We start from the raw sequence: 18,962 nt of genomic DNA, 5'->3' as shown, positions 1-18,962 counted from the left end.
GGCCCCCCTTAAGAGATTCAATGAGGAGTTAGGTGTTTGATGCAGGCACTCCTGAGGGGGTTCAGTGAAGACCTGGATCTTTGGAGGAGGCGCCCCTGAGGAGGCTATATAGATGTCAGTTGGAAGATGAGGCGCTCCTTAGGAGATTCACTTACGAGTCCGATGTTTGCTGAAGGCCCTCTCTAGGAGATTCAATGAGGATTCCTTTGGTCGAGGAGGCGATCCTGAGGAGGCTATAGAGGTCTCAGAGGGATGAGGAGGTGCGCCTTAGGAAATTTACTGAGCAATCTGATGGTTGGAGGATGCGCTCCTGAGTAGGCTGTAGAGGAGGTAGATGGAGGAGTAATCGCTCCTTTGTAGATTGACTGAGAAGACGAATGTTTCGTGGAGGTGCTCCTGTGCAGGTTCGCAGAGGAGCTGGATGGATGGAGGAGGCACCCCTGAGGAGGCTATAGAGGAGTCAGATGAAGATGAGGCGCCCCTTTGGAGATTCAATGAGGATTCGGATGGTCAGAGGAGGCGATCCTGAGGAGGCTATAGAGGTCTCAGAGGGATGAGGAGGTGCGCCTTAGGAAATTTACTGAGCAATCTGATGGTTGGAGGATGCGCTCCTGAGTAGGCTATAGAGGAGGTAGATGGAGGAGGAATCGCTCCTTAGTAGATTGACTGAGAAGACGAATGTTTCGCGGAGGTGCTCCTGTGCAGGTTTGCGGAGGAGCTGGATGGATGGAGGAGGCACCCCTGAGGAGGCTATAGAGGAGTCAGATGAAGATGAGGCGCCCCTTAGGAGATTGAATGAAGATTCGGATGTTTGATGGTGGCACTCCTGAGGGGGTTCAGTGAATTCCTGGGTCTTTTGAGGAGGCGCCCCTGAGGAGGCTATAGATATGTCAGTTGGATGATGAGGCGCTCCTTAGGAGATTCACTTACGAGTCAGATGTTTGCTGCATGCGCTCCTTAGGTGATTCGATGAGGATTCGGACGGTCGGAGGAGGCGCTCCTTAGAAGGATATAGAGGACTCAGATTGATGAGGATGTGCTCTTTATAGTATTTACTGAGCAATGGGATGGCTCGAGGAGGCGCTCTGGAGACAGATGGAGGAGTAATCGCTCCTTAGTACATTCAATGAGGAGTCAGATGTTTGTGGGAGGCGCACGTGAGGATTTGGGTGAGGAGCTAGATGGTTGGAGGAGGCACTGCTGAGGAGGCTATGGAGGAGTCAGATGAAGAGGAGGCCCCCCTTAAGAGATTCAATGAGGAGTTAGGTGTTTGATGCAGGCACTCCTGAGGGGGTTCAGTGAAGACCTGGATCTTTGGAGGAGGCGCCCCTGAGGAGGCTATAGAGATGTCAGTTGGAAGATGAGGCGCTCCTTAGGAGATTCACTTACGAGTCCGATGTTTGCTGAAGGCCCTCTTTAGGAGATTCAATGAGGATTCCTTTGGTCGAGGAGGCGATCCTGAGGAGGCTATAGAGGTCTCAGAGGGATGAGGAGGTGCGCCTTAGGAAATTTACTGAGCAATCTGATGGTTGGAGGATGCGCTCCTGAGTAGGCTGTAGAGGAGGTAGATGGAGGAGTAATCGCTCCTTTGTAGATTGACTGAGAACACGAATGTTTCGTGGAGGTACTCCTGTGCAGGTTCGCAGAGGAGCTGGATGGATGGAGGAGGCACCCCTGAGGAGGCTATAGAGGAGTCAGATGAAGATGAGGCGCCCCTTTGGAGATTCAATGAGGATTCGGATGGTCAGAGGAGGCGATCCTGAGGAGGCTATAGAGGTCTCAGAGGGATGAGGAGATGCGCCTTAGGAAATTCACTGAGCAATCTGATGGTTGGAGGAGGCGCTCCTGAGTAGGCTATAGAGGAGGTAGATGGAGGAGGAATCGCTCCTTAGTAGATTGACTGAGAAGACGAATGTTTCGCGGAGGTGGTCCTGTGCAGGTTTGCGGAGGAGCTGGATGGATGGAGGAGGCACCCAGAGGAGGCTATAGAGGAGTCAGATGAAGATGAGGCGCCCCTTAGGAGATTGAATGAAGATTCGGATGTTTGATGGTGGCACTCCTGAGGGGGTTCAGTGAATTCCTGGATCTTTTGAGGAGGCGCCCCTGAGGAGGCTATAGAGATGTCAGTTGGATGATGAGGCGCTCCTTAGGAGATTCACTTACGACTCAGATGTTTGCTGCATGCGCTCCTTAGGTGATTCGCTGAGGATTCGGAAGGTCGGAGGAGGCGCTCCTTAGAAGGATATAGAGGACTCAGATTGATGAGGATGTGCTCTTTATGGTACTTACTGAGCAATGGGATGGCTCGAGGAGGCGCTCTGGAGACAGATGGAGGAGTAATCGCTCCTTAGTACATTCAATGAGGAGTCAGATGTTTGTGGGAGGCGCACGTGAGGATTTCGGTGAGGAGCTAGATGGTTGGAGGAGGCACTGCTGAGGAGGCTATGGAGGAGTCAGATGAAGAGGAGGCCCCCCTTAAGAGATTCAATGAGGAGTTAGGTGTTTGATGCAGGCACTCCTGAGGGGGTTCAGTGAAGACCTGGATCTTTGGAGGAGGCGCCCCTGAGGAGGCTATAGAGATGTCAGTTGGAAGATGAGGCGCTCCTTAGGAGATTCACTTACGAGTCCGATGTTTGCTGAAGGCCCTCTTTAGGAGATTCAATGAGGATTCCTTTGGTCGAGGAGGCGATCCTGAGGAGGCTATAGAGGTCTCAGAGGGATGAGGAGGTGCGCCTTAGGAAATTTACTGAGCAATCTGATGGTTGGAGGATGCGCTCCTGAGTAGGCTGTAGAGGAGGTAGATGGAGGAGTAATCGCTCCTTTGTAGATTGACTGAGAAGACGAATGTTTCGTGGAGGTGCTCCTGTGCAGGTTCGCAGAGGAGCTGGATGGATGGAGGAGGCACCCCTGAGGAGGCTATAGAGGAGTCAGATGAAGATGAGGCGCCCCTTTGGAGATTCAATGAGGATTCGGATGGTCAGAGGAGGCGATCCTGAGGAGGCTATAGAGGTCTCAGAGGGATGAGGAGGTGCGCCTTAGGAAATTTACTGAGCAATCTGATGGTTGGAGGATGCGCTCCTGAGTAGGCTTTAGAGGAGGTAGATGGAGGAGGAATCGCTCCTTAGTAGATTGACTGAGAAGACGAATGTTTCGCGGAGGTGGTCCTGTGCAGGTTTGCGGAGGAGCTGGATGGATGGAGGAGGCACCCCTGAGGAGGCTATAGAGGAGTCAGATGAAGATGAGGCGCCCCTTAGGCGATTGAATGAAGATTCGGATGTTTGATGGTGGCACTCCTGAGGGGGTTCAGTGAATTCCTGGATCTTTTGAGGAGGCGCCCCTGAGGAGGCTATAGAGATGTCAGTTGGATGATGAGGCGCTCCTTAGGAGATTCACTTACGAGTCAGATGTTTGCTGCATGCGCTCCTTAGGTGATTCGCTGAGGATTCGGACGGTCGGAGGAGGCGCTCCTTAGAAGGATATAGAGGACTCAGATTGATGAGGATGTGCTCTTTATGGTACTTACTGAGCAATGGGATGGCTCGAGGAGGCGCTCTGGAGACAGATGGAGGAGTAATCGCTCCTTAGTACATTCACTGAGGAGTCAGATGTTTGTGGGAGGCGCACGTGAGGATTTGGGTGAGGAGCTAGATGGTTGGAGGAGGCACTGCTGAGGAGGCTATGGAGGAGTCAGATGAAGAGGAGGCCCCCCTTAAGAGATTCAATGAGGAGTTAGGTGTTTGATGCAGGCACTCCTGAGGGGGTTCAGTGAAGACCTGGATCTTTGGAGGAGGCGCCCCTGAGGAGGCTATAGAGATGTCAGTTGGAAGATGAGGCGCTCCTTAGGAGATTCACTTACGAGTCCGATGTTTGCTGAAGGCCCTCTTTAGGAGATTCAATGAGGATTCCTTTGGTCGAGGAGGCGATCCTGAGGAGGCTATAGAGGTCTCAGAGGGATGAGGAGGTGCGCCTTAGGAAATTTACTGAGCAATCTGATGGTTGGAGGATGCGCTCCTGAGTAGGCTGTAGAGGAGGTAGATGGAGGAGTAATCGCTCCTTTGTAGATTGACTGAGAAGACGAATGTTTCGTGGAGGTGCTCCTGTGCAGGTTCGCAGAGGAGCTGGATGGATGGAGGAGGCACCCCTGAGGAAGCTATAGAGGAGTCAGATGAAGATGAGGCGCCCCTTTGGAGATTCAATGAGGATTCGGATGGTCAGAGGAGGCGATCCTGAGGAGGCTATAGAGGTCTTAGAGGGATGAGGAGATGCGCCTTAGGAAATTCACTGAGCAATCTGATGGTTGGAGGAGGCGCTCCTGAGTAGGCTATAGAGGAGGTAGATGGAGGAGGAATCGCTCCTTAGTAGATTGACTGAGAAGACGAATGTTTCGCGGAGGTGGTCCTGTGCAGGTTTGCGGAGGAGCTGGATGGATGGAGGAGGCACCCAGAGGAGGCTATAGAGGAGTCAGATGAAGATGAGGCGCCCCTTAGGAGATTGAATGAAGATTCGGATGTTTGATGGTGGCACTCCTGAGGGGGTTCAGTGAATTCCTGGATCTTTTGAGGAGGCGCCCCTGAGGAGGCTATAGACATGTCAGTTGGATGATGAGGCGCTCCTTAGGAGATTTGCTTACGACTCAGATGTTTGCTGCATGCGCTCCTTAGGTGATTCGCTGAGGATTCGGAAGGTCGGATGAGGCGCTCCTTATAAGGATATAGAGGACTCAGATTGATGAGGATGTGCTCTTTATGGTACTTACTGAGCAATGGGATGGCTCGAGGAGGCGCTCTAGAGACAGATGGAGGAGTAATCGCTCCTTAGTACATTCAATGAGGAGTCAGATGTTTGTGGGAGGCGCACGTGAGGATTTCGGTGAGGAGCTAGATGGTTGGAGGAGGCACTGCTGAGGAGGCTATGGAGGAGTCAGATGAAGAGGAGGCCCCCCTTAAGAGATTCAATGAGGAGTTAGGTGTTTGATGCAGGCACTCCTGAGGGGGTTCAGTGAAGACCTGGATCTTTGGAGGAGGCGCCCCTGAGGAGGCTATAGAGATGTCAGTTGGAAGATGAGGCGCTCCTTAGGAGATTCACTTACGAGTCCGATGTTTGCTGAAGGCACTCTTTAGGAGATTCAATGAGGATTCCTTTGGTCGAGGAGGCGATCCTGAGGAGGCTATAGAGGTCTCAGAGGGATGAGGAGGTGCGCCTTAGGAAATTTACTGAGCAATCTGATGGTTGGAGGATGCGCTCCTGAGTAGGCTGTAGAGGAGGTAGATGGAGGAGTAATCGCTCCTTTGTAGATTGACTGAGAAGACGAATGTTTCGTGGAGGTGCTCCTGTGCAGGTTCGCAGAGGAGCTGGATGGATGGAGGAGGCACCCCTGAGGAGGCTATAGAGGAGTCAGATGAACATGAGGCGCCCTTTGGAGATTCAATGAGGATTCGGATGGTCAGAGGAGGCGATCCTGAGGAGGCTATAGAGGTCTCAGAGGGATGAGGAGGTGCGCCTTAGGAAATTTACTGAGCAATCTGATGGTTGGAGGATGCGCTCCTGAGTAGGCTTTAGAGGAGGTAGATGGAGGAGGAATCGCTCCTTAGTAGATTGACTGAGAAGACGAATGTTTCGCGGAGGTGGTCCTGTGCAGGTTTGCGGAGGAGCTGGATAGATGGAGGAGGCACCCCTGAGGAGGCTATAGAGGAGTCAGATGAAGATGAGGCGCCCCTTAGGCGATTGAATGAAGATTCGGATGTTTGATGGTGGCACTCCTGAGGGGGTTCAGTGAATTCCTGGATCTTTTGAGGAGGCGCCCCTGAGGAGGCTATAGAGATGTCAGTTGGATGATGAGGCGCTCCTTAGGAGATTCACTTACGAGTCAGATGTTTGCTGCATGCGCTCCTTAGGTGATTCGCTGAGGATTCGGACGGTCGGAGGAGGCGCTCCTTAGAAGGATATAGAGGACTCAGATTGATGAGGATGTGCTCTTTATGGTACTTACTGAGCAATGGGATGGCTCGAGGAGGCGCTCTGGAGACAGATGGAGGAGTAATCGCTCCTTAGTACATTCACTGAGGAGTCAGATGTTTGTGGGAGGCGCTCGTGAGGATTTCGGTGAGGAGCTAGATGGTTGGAGTAGGCACTGCTGAGGAGGCTATGGAGGAGTCAGATGAAGAGGAGGCCCCCCTTAAGAGATTCAATGAGGAGTTAGGTGTTTGATGCAGGCACTCCTGAGGGGGTTCAGTGAAGACCTGGATCTTTGGAGGAGGCGCCCCTGAGGAGGCTATAGAGATGTCAGTTGGAAGATGAGGCGCTCCTTAGGAGATTCACTTACGAGTCCGATGTTTGCTGAAGGCCCTCTCTAGGAGATTCAATGAGGATTCCTTTGGTCGAGGAGGCGATCCTGAGGAGGCTATAGAGGTCTCAGAGGGATGAGGAGGTGCGCCTTAGGAAATTTACTGAGCAATCTGATGGTTGGAGGATGCGCTCCTGAGTAGGCTGTAGAGGAGGTAGATGGAGGAGTAATCGCTCCTTTGTAGATTGACTGAGAAGACGAATGTTTCGTGGAGGTGCTCCTGTGCAGGTTCGCAGAGGAGCTGGATGGATGGAGGAGGCACCCCTGAGGAGGCTATAGAGGAGTCAGATGAAGATGAGGCGCCCCTTTGGAGATTCAATGAGGATTCGGATGGTCAGAGGAGGCGATCCTGAGGAGGCTATAGAGGTCTCAGAGGGATGAGGAGGTGCGCCTTAGGAAATTTACTGAGCAATCTGATGGTTGGAGGATGCGCTCCTGAGTAGGCTATAGAGGAGGTAGATGGAGGAGGAATCGCTCCTTAGTAGATTGACTGAGAAGACGAATGTTTCGCGGAGGTGCTCCTGTGCAGGTTTGCGGAGGAGCTGGATGGATGGAGGAGGCACCCCTGAGGAGGCTATAGAGGAGTCAGATGAAGATGAGGCGCCCCTTAGGAGATTGAATGAAGATTCGGATGTTTGATGGTGGCACTCCTGAGGGGGTTCAGTGAATTCCTGGGTCTTTTGAGGAGGCGCCCCTGAGGAGGCTATAGAGATGTCAGTTGGATGATGAGGCGCTCCTTAGGAGATTCACTTACGAGTCAGATGTTTGCTGCATGCGCTCCTTAGGTGATTCGATGAGGATTCGGACGGTCGGAGGAGGCGCTCCTTAGAAGGATATAGAGGACTCAGATTGATGAGGATGTGCTCTTTATAGTATTTACTGAGCAATGGGATGGCTCGAGGAGGCGCTCTGGAGACAGATGGAGGAGTAATCGCTCCTTAGTACATTCAATGAGGAGTCAGATGTTTGTGGGAGGCGCACGTGAGGATTTCGGTGAGGAGCTAGATGGTTGGAGGAGGCACTGCTGAGGAGGCTATGGAGGAGTCAGATGAAGAGGAGGCCCCCCTTAAGAGATTCAATGAGGAGTTAGGTGTTTGATGCAGGCACTCCTGAGGGGGTTCAGTGAAGTCCTGGATCTTTGGAGGAGGCGCCCCTGAGGAGGCTATAGAGATGTCAGTTGGAAGATGAGGCGCTCCTTAGGAGATTCACTTACGAGTCCGATGTTTGCTGAAGGCCCTCTTTAGGAGATTCAATGAGGATTCCTTTGGTCGAGGAGGCGATCCTGAGGAGGCTATAGAGGTCTCAGAGGGATGAGGAGGTGCGCCTTAGGAAATTTACTGAGCAATCTGATGGTTGGAGGATGCGCTCCTGAGTAGGCTGTAGAGGAGGTAGATGGAGGAGTAATCGCTCCTTTGTAGATTGACTGAGAACACGAATGTTTCGTGGAGGTACTCCTGTGCAGGTTCGCAGAGGAGCTGGATGGATGGAGGAGGCACCCCTGAGGAGGCTATAGAGGAGTCAGATGAAGATGAGGCGCCCCTTTGGAGATTCAATGAGGATTCGGATGGTCAGAGGAGGCGATCCTGAGGAGGCTATAGAGGTCTCAGAGGGATGAGGAGATGCGCCTTAGGAAATTCACTGAGCAATCTGATGGTTGGAGGAGGCGCTCCTGAGTAGGCTATAGAGGAGGTAGATGGAGGAGGAATCGCTCCTTAGTAGATTGACTGAGAAGACGAATGTTTCGCGGAGGTGGTCCTGTGCAGGTTTGCGGAGGAGCTGGATGGATGGAGGAGGCACCCAGAGGAGGCTATAGAGGAGTCAGATGAAGATGAGGCGCCCCTTAGGAGATTGAATGAAGATTCGGATGTTTGATGGTGGCACTCCTGAGGGGGTTCAGTGAATTCCTGGATCTTTTGAGGAGGCGCCCCTGAGGAGGCTATAGAGATGTCAGTTGGATGATGAGGCGCTCCTTAGGAGATTCACTTACGACTCAGATGTTTGCTGCATGCGCTCCTTAGGTGATTCGCTGAGGATTCGGAAGGTCGGAGGAGGCGCTCCTTAGAAGGATATAGAGGACTCAGATTGATGAGGATGTGCTCTTTATGGTACTTACTGAGCAATGGGATGGCTCGAGGAGGCGCTCTGGAGACAGATGGAGGAGTAATCGCTCCTTAGTACATTCAATGAGGAGTCAGATGTTTGTGGGAGGCGCACGTGAGGATTTCGGTGAGGAGCTAGATGGTTGGAGGAGGCACTGCTGAGGAGGCTATGGAGGAGTCAGATGAAGAGGAGGCCCCCCTTAAGAGATTCAATGAGGAGTTAGGTGTTTGATGCAGGCACTCCTGAGGGGGTTCAGTGAAGACCTGGATCTTTGGAGGAGGCGCCCCTGAGGAGGCTATAGAGATGTCAGTTGGAAGATGAGGCGCTCCTTAGGAGATTCACTTACGAGTCCGATGTTTGCTGAAGGCCCTCTTTAGGAGATTCAATGAGGATTCCTTTGGTCGAGGAGGCGATCCTGAGGAGGCTATAGAGGTCTCAGAGGGATGAGGAGGTGCGCCTTAGGAAATTTACTGAGCAATCTGATGGTTGGAGGATGCGCTCCTGAGTAGGCTGTAGAGGAGGTAGATGGAGGAGTAATCGCTCCTTTGTAGATTGACTGAGAAGACGAATGTTTCGTGGAGGTGCTCCTGTGCAGGTTCGCAGAGGAGCTGGATGGATGGAGGAGGCACCCCTGAGGAGGCTTTAGAGGAGTCAGATGAAGATGAGGCGCCCCTTTGGAGATTCAATGGGGATTCGGATGGTCAGAGGAGGCGATCCTGAGGAGGCTATAGAGGTCTCAGAGGGATGAGGAGGTGCGCCTTAGGAAATTTACTGAGCAATCTGATGGTTGGAGGATGCGCTCCTGAGTAGGCTATAGAGGAGGTAGATGGAGGAGGAATCGCTCCTTAGTAGATTGACTGAGAAGACGAATGTTTCGCGGAGGTGCTCCTGTGCAGGTTTGCGGAGGAGCTGGATGGATGGAGGAGGCACCCCTGAGGAGGCTATAGAGGAGTCAGATGAAGATGAGGCGCCCCTTAGGAGATTGAATGAAGATTCGGATGTTTGATGGTGGCACTCCTGAGGGGGTTCAGTGAATTTCTGCATCTTTTGAGGAGGCGCCCCTGAGGAGGCTATAGAGATGTCAGTTGGATGATGAGGCGCTCCTTAGGAGATTCACTTACGAGTCAGATGTTTGCTGCATGCGCTCCTTAGGTGATTCGCTGAGGATTCGGACTGTCGGAGGAGGCGCTCCTTAGAAGGATATAGAGGACTCAGATTGATGAGGATGTGCTCTTTATGACATTTACTGAGCAATCGGATGGCTCGAGGAGGCGCTCTGGAGACAGATGGAGGAGTAATCACTCCTTAGTACATTCACTGAGGAGTCAGATGTTTGTTGGAGGCGCACGTGAGGATTTCGGTGAGGAGCTAGATGGTAGGAGGAGGCACTGCTGAGGAGGCTATGGAGGAGTCAGATGAAGAGGAGGCCCCCCTTAGGAGATTCAATGAGGAGTTAGGTGTTTGATGCAGGCACTCCTGAGGGGGTTCAGTGAAGACCTGGATCTTTGGAGGAGGCGCCCCTGAGGAGGCTATAGAGATGTCTGTTGGAAGATGAGGCGCTCCATAGGAGATTCACTTACGAGTCTGATGTTTGCTGAAGGCGCTCCATAGAAGATTCAATGAGGATTCCTTTGATCGAGGAGGCGATCCTGAGGAGGCTATAGAGTTCTCAGAACGATGAGGAGGTGCGCCTTAGGAAATTTACTGAGCAATCTGATGGTTGTAGGAGGCACTCCTGAGTAGGCTATAGAGGAGGTAGATGGAGGAGGAATCGCTCCTTAGTAGATTCACTGAGGAGATGAATGTTTGGTGGAGGCGTTCCTGTGGAGGTTCGGTGAGGAGAACTTTCATTTTCTCTCAAGTATCTCTGTAAGTTTTACATATGGTATTTTATTGCTGTTCTGTTTTGTTCATATTTAATATTTATTAAATGCTTACAGGGAGAAGAGTTTACAGAGTATTCAAAAAAAAAAAAAAGCACTCCTGTTTTCAAGTTCCTGAGGTACCCGGATAGTGGCAGATCTATGTGTATGTTATTTTCCTTTCCTATTTCTTTGTTTCTCATCCAAAACAGCAAGATATTATTTCAGTTTGATTTTTGTAAAAACCTTGTTAGTAAGCCTAGACATAGTTGCTAATTTCTAAATGCCAGACAAATGAGGACACCTTTTTCCTTTCATGTCTTTCCTTGAGCACTCGGGCATCTTCTTTGTACCATTCACTGTCAGAAGGTGACTAAGAAGGTTGGGAAATTAACCAGCAGTTTCATAGAGCAAGAGAAGTTTTGTAACCCTTGGGCTCTGATGGGAAAATAGTACAGTTCTTTACCTGAATAGCCCACCCTGCATGCAGCGGACCTAGGTTCCATCCCCGGCATCCCATCTGGTCCCCGAGTCCCACCAGAAGTGATCCCTGAGTGCAGAGCCAGGAGCCATCCCTGAGCAATGCCCAGTGTGACAAAAAAACCAAAAAATAAATAGAAATAAACCATTGGGCTTTTAGAACAGAGCTGTGGGAGTGGGCTCAAAGTGATCTGGGCACAGTGTAGAGAGTTTTGGTGCTTTGGTGGTGGTACTGGTGATTGAAGCAGAAGTCTTAATACTATTGTGAACCATGTGCTTCAATAATAAAATTTAACTTATTGTTTATAAGCTATATGGAATAGTTTCTAGAGAATATTAAACAAAAAACATGGTACAGTCTGTTATCTTTATTTAAAAATATGGAAAAGCGATTGTATTATTAAATGATTTTAAAAGATAATAGTACTTATATCCCCTGTGTTATGGTAATGAATGATTCGCTCCTTTAACATACTGAAAAGTGGGCCTGAAGCTCGCCTCATTACCAGTGGACCCAGGTTCACATTCTCAGCACCCCAGTGGCCCCCTGGGCCTAGCCAAAAGGCAAATCAATAAAATACTGAGGGACCTCAGAGAGCACAGTTAACTGAAGCACATGCTTGTGCAAGGAGGGTTAGTTAGGTTTAGTCCCCGGTGTTGCATACATCCCCTGGGCACGCAACCAGGTATAGGCCCTGCGCACTCCCAGGTATAGCCAAAAGACAGAAAAATAGAAGTTCACTAAAAAGTGAGCAAGAAGCATTAAAAAGTGACCTTTGATTTAAAATTGTTAGAATAGTAAAAGAATTTAGAATATCAAAGGAATTTTGGAACATTGAAGATTTTATAAAATTCTGGGCACACTGGTAGTTCAAATATGCGCCTGGGTTGCATGTGTAGTTTTCAATGGTTTTTTACTCTTCAACCATAAGTACCCTAGCACCCTGTTACTGCTTCCATGGTGAATGCCTCTTCAAGTGTGCCATCTAGCGTCAAGTTTGGTGCTATGATTTATGGATTAAAATTCCCCCTAGGGGGGATGGGGGTGGGAGGGATACTGGGATCTGTGGTGGTGGGAAATGGGCACTGGTGGAGGGATGGGTATTTGATCATTGCATAATTGAAACCCAAGCACAAAAATTTGTAAGTCTGCAACTGTACCTCATGATGTCTCACTATTAAAAATTTTTTTAATAAAAAATAAAATGAAATGAAATTCCCCCTAGAAAAATTTTTATATCAATTTAAATTTTTAATAACAGACACATGTGTTAAGGAATGTGATTTGAAAATGCCCACCACCACCCCCCAATAATTGTGTATTGTTGCATCTGTAAAATAAGCAAAGCCTGTGTGTTTCTGATAAATCTATTCAATAAGAGCTTCGTGATAATATGTACATACCTGTTGAAAAAGATATTAAGGGCATTCAGGTAGGAAAGGAAGAAATCAAGCTCTCACTATTCGCAGATGATATGATACTCTTCTTAGAGAACCCAATAACTTCCACCAAAAAACTCCTAGAAACAATAGACTCGTATAGTAAAGTTGCAGGTTATAAAATCAATACCCAAAAGTCCATGGCTTTCCTATACGCAAACAGTGAGAGAGAAGAAAGCAACATGAAAAAAACAATCCCATTCACAATTGTGCCCCAGAAAATCAAGTACCTAGGAATCAGCTTAACTAAGGAAGTAAAGGACCTGTACAAAGAAAACTACAAAACGCTACTTCAGGAAATAAAAGAGGACATGAGGAAATGGAAAGATATCCCCTGCTCATGGGTCGGGAGACTTAACATTGTCAAAATGGCAATACTACCGAAAGCATTGTATAAATTCAATGCAATCCCTATAAGGATACCCATGACATTCTTCAAAGAAATGGAGCAAACACTCTTGAAATTTATATGGAACAAAAAGCCCCCACGAATAGCTAAAGCAATTCTTGGGAAAAAGAAAATGGGAGGAATCAACCTCCTGAACTTCAAACTGTACTACAAAGCAGTAATAATTAAAACAGCATGGTACTGGAACAAAGGCAGAACTGCAGACCAATGGAACAGGGTTGAATACACTGACATCTCTCCTCAATCATATGCTCATCTAATCTTTGATAAAGGTGCAAGTAATGTGAAGTGGAGTAAGGAAAGCCTCTTTAATAAATTGTGTTGGCATCACTGGACGGCTACATGCAAAAAAATAGGCTCAGAACTCTGCCTAACACCATGTACAAAAGTAAGATCAAAATGGATTAAAGACCTCAACATCAGACCAGAAACCATAAGGTACATTGAAGATAAAGTTGGCAAAACCCTCCATGACATTGAAGCTAATGGTATCTTCAAAGATGCCACGCCACTGGCCGAGCAAGTGAAAACAGAGATAGATAAATGGGACTATCTTAAACTAAGAAGCTTCTGCACCTCCAAAGAAACACTGACCAAAATACAAAGACAGTCTACAGAATGGGAAAGGATATTCACCGAATACACATCTGACAAGGGGTTGATATCCAGGATATACAAAATACTGGTTAAACTCCACAAGAAGAAAACATCCAACCCCATCCAAAAATGGGGCAATGAAATGAACAGAAACTTTCTCAAAGAAGAAATCCGAATGGCAAAAAAGCACATGAGAAAATGCTCTACATCATTAATCATCAGGGAGATGCAGATCAAAACCACAATGAGATACCATCTCACACCTCAGAGACTGGCCCACATTCAAAAGAACAAAAGCAACCGATGCTGGCGTGGATGTGGCGAGAAAGGGACACTCCTTCACTGTTGGTGGGAATGTCCACTGGTTCAGCCCTTCTGGAAAACAGGATGGACGATTCTCAAAAAATTAGAAATTGAGATCCCATTTGACCCAGCAATACCACTCCTGGGAATATATCCCAGAGAGACAAAAATGTATAGTCGAAGTGACATCTGCACTTGTTTGTTCATTGCAGCACTCTTTACAATAGCCAGAAACTGGAAGAAACCTGAATGCCCAAGAACAGACGACTGGTTAAAGAAACTTTGGTACATCTACACAATGGAGTACTATGTAGCTCTTAGAAAAGATGAAGTCATGAACTTTACATACAAGTGGTACAATATGGAAAGTATCATGCTAAGCGAAATGAGTCAGAAAGAGAGGGATAGACATAGAAAGATTGCATTCATCTGGGGGATATAAAGTAACAAAGTATGAGATTAATACCCAAGAATAGCTGAGATCAGCACCAGGAGGATTACTCCATAACTTAGAGGCCAGCCGGGTATCCTAGAGGAAAGGGCAGTTCAGATAGAGAAGGGAGCACCAAATAAAGGATGTTTGGAGGATCCTCCCAGGAGGGGAGATGCATGTCGAAAGTAGACTATGGACTGAACATGTTTGCCACTCAATGCCTCTTTTGCAGACCACAACACCCAAAAGGAGAGAGAGAACACAGGGGATTGCCCTGCCACAGAGACAGGGGGGATGGGGGGATGGGGGTGGGAGGGATATTATCCATGGTGGTGGAAAATGGGCACTGGTGGAGGGATGGGTATCTGATCATTGTATAATTGAAACCAAATCACAAAAAATTGTAAATCTACAACTTTAAAATAAAATAAAGGGAAAAAAAATAAAATAAAATAAAAATAAAAATTTAAAAAAAAATGTACATACCTGTAACAGGCCCTTAGGTGGAACATGAACAAAGCACACCTTTCCAAGGGGGGTGGGGCTTAGAGTTTGAAACTTGAATCCAGTAGCCTTGGAAGATGGATATTTGAGGAAATGTCTGAAAATGTTGAAGGGGTTCTGGGCAGGACACATCAAGGCCCAGGGCGGGAATATGAGCAGACATTCAGGGAAGAGGAATCTGTTGGCTGGGTTAGGAACCTCGTGGAGGAGTCCGTTCTAGAGCTGTGTTGGCTGCTGGAGGAACTTGGCCTTTTCTCTGAGGGGTGGAAGGTTCAAGCAGACTCGTGAGTGATGAGAGCTTCATTTTTGACAGAACCATCCTCGCTGTTGTGTTGAGAACAGACCAGAATGGAGCGGGGAGGGCAGCAGGCTTGGGAGGACGCTTCTGTAGCTGGCAGGACTGGTTCTTGATTCACAGAGGTAACCATGGCGATGCTGTGCACGGCCAGGTGCTTGGAGACACTGCAATGGAACCCAAGCAGGCGCTGGGGGCATTGGTGGTGGAATATGGGGGGAGACCGGGGGGGGGGGGGGTTCTCCTCCTGGGCCTCTGAAGTGCTGTTAGCTGGGCAGAGGATGCAGGAAAGTCGGGTTTAGGGGCTAGGGAGAAGAAGCTTGATATTTTGCATGTGTAAGGTAGCTTAAGCCTCAGTCTCTTCAGTTGGGGGGCGATTCAGTCCATGGTGGGGAACCCCTTTGGTCTGGCAGGAATGAGGTCATGCAGGGCAGGCAGGAGGCAGCGGACACAGGTACTGGGGGTCGTCACACTTTCACAGGCTCTCAGTGTTCTCGGCTAGCAAGTTTCCATCCTGGGCATCTCGTGTTCTTGTCTCTCCGTTGTGCAGATGACTGAATGCTCCTTTTAGGGGCTCCCTGGCAGTCATTAACCAATCAGGCAGAAATACTTGTCTTTTCTGGTTTTCTCTATTGGCCACTTTTGGAGATCCGTGGTCTGTGGCTCCTGGTGTGGCAGGTTGCAGGTGTGTGCTCACGCAGTGTGTGCTCTGCCTTCAACTGCCTCCCTGGAATTTTTCTTTTCCAGGGCTTGGGACCCTGGCGGTCACTCCCAGTGATTCTCAGCCAACTGGTGGCCGTTGTTTCTGTGCTGGGGCCATCACAGCACTCAGGGAGTCTCCAGGGATGGCCTCATGCCGCATGAGGCCTCCGCATCTACACCCCCTCTGGGGTGCTGGGAGCCATAGCAGCAACCTAATCCCACTACTGCTCCCTGACCCAGAAGGACTTTTGGGGGGGAAATTCTATGGAGACCAGGAACACATTTTGTAGAGTCTAATCTCTTACAAATACTAGCATAAGTTTTAGAAAGACTCCCTTCTCTCAGCTTCTAAGTTAACGTATCAGAGCCCCATGTCTCAGTGTGTTTCTTCCCTGCTTCTCAGATGCCCCCATGCAAGGAGAAGATGAAAGGCATCAGGAAGCATCCTCCCGCAGAGTGCCTCTACCTCAGCTTCTCCCACCAGTCCGAGGGCTGCGTCTTCCCACTGCACACAGCCGTGAGCTTGTTCCTCTTGGCCTACTGTGACTGCAAAGTCTTTAAGGTTTACTTGGTTCTCACCGAAGACAGTGAGGACCTTTCACGGCCCAAAAGTCCCCTGGCCCAGGGTGTTCAAACCCATGTCATCTCACGGCACGAGCTGCCCCCCATAGTCCAGAACTGCCGTTTGCCTGCAGTGGTGGAAAAACCTGACAATTTCTGTAGAGCTGGACTTGCTGTTGTGCTAAGACACATAATCCAAACGTCCTACGACATGGACCCCTCAAGGAAGGAGATCCTGGAGCTTCTGGGCTTCAAGAAGACCTGCCTGAAAGCATGTGCTGAAGTGAGTCTGGGGCTCCTTCCTTCCTTCCTTCCTTCCTTCCTTCCTTCCTTCCTTCCTTAATTCTGTGATGCACAGGGGTTACTCCTGGCTTTGCACTCAGGAATTACTCCTCGTGGTGCTCAGGGGACCATATGGGATGCTGGGAATCAAACCCTGGTCGGCCGCATGCAAGACAAATGCCCTACCAGCTGTGCTATCGCTCCAGCCCCAGGTAGGGGTCTCTTTCTGTTTCATAAAGCTGTGAGGAGCGGTCACCTTCCTGGTCACCTTCCCAGGGACTTTTATTTGAGCTGTGTGGAGACATCAAACTAGCCTTTTGTCTCAGCCAGCATTTCAGTGTAGTGTTGAATGTAACATTGAAGATAAAATCTGTGAGCTTTGGAAATATGTTCTGGAGGATGGCTTTTTGTCTTAGTTACTTTGAGAGTTGTTAAAGGCTGTTAATAGCCTTTGGAAAGCTGCTGTCCTAGGGGTTGGGTGCTGCCCTAGAAAGTTCCGGGAAGGAGGAAAGCCCCTTGGGACCCGGGTCAGGAACAGAGCCTGCATTTTTAGATAACCACTGCCCGTGTCCCGAAGTGGCTGCGGTGGCCTGCCCGCTCCTTCCCAGGGACGGCTGGCCTGCAGACCCCAGGGAAGCCGCTGTCTTTCCCCACCCCCCCCACCCACCCAGAACCCCTTTCAGGGCGGGTTTTGTGTTGCAGGTCAGCCAGTGGACGCGACTCTGTGAGCTCACCGTCCCCCTGGCCATTGAGAGTTTCCTGCAGGGGTCCCCACAGCCCCTGAGCATCCCCACCGAGCTGCAGCAGCTGGAGCGGAAGCTGAGGGAGCCAGTGCGGGTGCACAACGACGACAAGCTGCGGCGGCAGAAGCTGAAGCAGCAGCAGGCCGAGGGCCCCTGTCCCGCCCAGCCCCAGCACCCCGGCGCGGCCCCCAACCTGGAGCTGCAGGTGGCCTTCTCCAAGCTGGGGGTGCAGGAGGAGCCGGCCGCTGCCAGGAGGGAGCCGCCCCACGTCCGCAAGGCCCGGGCCTCGGAGCTGCCCCCGCTGGAGCACGTGTTCGCCGAGGGCCTGTACTTCACGCTGGCCGACATCGTGCTCCTGCCTTGTGTCCACCTCTTCCTGGTAAGGCCAGCCCTTCCCGAGCCCCGCCCCTCCTCTTATCTGCAGGCAGTGGTTGGGAGCACCGAGCCCCCAACTGTGCGAGGGACAAGTGCCCACCTGTGAGGCACGGGGACAGCGTCCCCACATAGAGAGCTGGAGAAAGGCCAACAAGGAGGAAGCCTCGCTCAATTTAGGACAGTGTTAGCAACTCTTATGATCATTTAGTTTCAAATTGTTTCAAATATGATTCCCTTCTCATATTAGAGGGCCCAGGGTTAAAATGCTAAAACAAAACATTAATAGTCAGAATAACTTGACAGTGAAATGGGGTGAAAAAGAAAGATGTAACAATGGTTTAGATACACTAATGATTTGTTTCTACTTTCGTAGAGTACCCCCCACCCCATCCTAGCTGCACCTGATGGGCATTACCCGCGTGTGAGAGATGGGGGCGGGGGGGGGGGGGGGGGGTGCCTGACAGTGCTCTGGGCACCTGGGATCCTCTGGGCTCCAGGGATCACACTCCTACCTGCCGGGCGTTTGCTCTAGTTCTACCACTTACGCTCTCAGCCCAGCTCCCTAGATATTCTGGATTTTGGGGAGGGGGCCACTGCTCATGATTTTCTGCCTAACCAGCTTTGGGTTCAGGGAGAGGCAGATGGCACCTGGGACTGTGTTTTCCTCCCCACCCCGCATTGATGTTAAATGTCACATGTATTCATATTCTGTTATCTCTGGAGTGGGGTGGGGAGAAACATTGATTCTCTTTTCTAGACAAATGATTAACAATGTTCTTGTTCCTGACTCTCTTCTTTATTAACTCAGTTCACAGAGGGGTCACTGATACCTGTCATGAAATACTGTTGGTCTTCTTCATGATTTCTTTAGTTTACTATGTTCATGTCTAATTTAAAGAAAATTGGATCAAAGTGACACATCTATTGACTCATTAAATATGAATTATATAGTTACCTAGTCACAACTTAGTTTCCAAAGGAAGAAAAGATGCTATGTGCATGTAATAAATAATAAAAGATTGCTACTAAGAGGACTTGAGAAACGGAGAAAATGAGAACATTTCTTAATTATTTACTTTGGTTTAACCTTTATTTGCGTAGTATATAATCTATTCCTGGGCAATTAAAATTTTTGGGTGAAAATTTGGTGAAACTTTTGACATCTCAGAATGTCATTTAGATGATTTTCAGACTTTTTAACGCTCACAATAAATCATGCATTTTATAAGTCATCAACGTACAAGTAAATATTTTTATGTTGGTGTGAAGGTATGGAGACTGAGATGTTACATGAGATTTCTAGGTATGAGTAAATTACCTGCGGCTGCAGGATCAGGAGGAGGCTCAGGGATGGTGAGCGTCCCAGGGTCCTAGAGGACGCCTGGAGCGCGTATGTGGGCAAAGCCAAGTCCTGAGTTCGAATAATGACTGACCTGGGGGAGGAAGAAGACCAGGCACAGTGTTGGGGACAAACAGGAAGAGACTCAGGGATGGTGAGCATCCCAGGGTTCACGTAAATATCTTTATAGTATG

The 18,962-nt window shown here is 49.3% G+C and overlaps 1 protein-coding gene across 1 annotated transcript in view; it reads left to right on the top strand.

Annotated features, from left to right (window-relative positions):
• The window catches only part of GSTCD (glutathione S-transferase C-terminal domain containing), a 153,894-nt gene that overhangs the window by 69,428 nt on the left and 65,504 nt on the right, over positions 1-18,962 (top strand). The window contains exons 2-3 of the mRNA XM_056113806.1: positions 15,872-16,312; positions 17,014-17,433. Of these exons, the coding sequence (XP_055969781.1) occupies positions 15,872-16,312; positions 17,014-17,433 (861 nt within the window). The remainder of the gene's footprint in view (positions 1-15,871; positions 16,313-17,013; positions 17,434-18,962) is intronic.

The sequence above is a fragment of the Sorex fumeus genome, unplaced genomic scaffold (genome assembly GCF_029834395.1).
Source record: "Sorex fumeus unplaced genomic scaffold, SorFum_2.1 ptg000024l, whole genome shotgun sequence".
Lineage (NCBI taxonomy): Eukaryota > Metazoa > Chordata > Mammalia > Eulipotyphla > Soricidae > Sorex > Sorex fumeus.
Note: the sequence above shows the minus strand (reverse complement) of the source record. Positions and strands in the feature narration are given on the sequence as shown.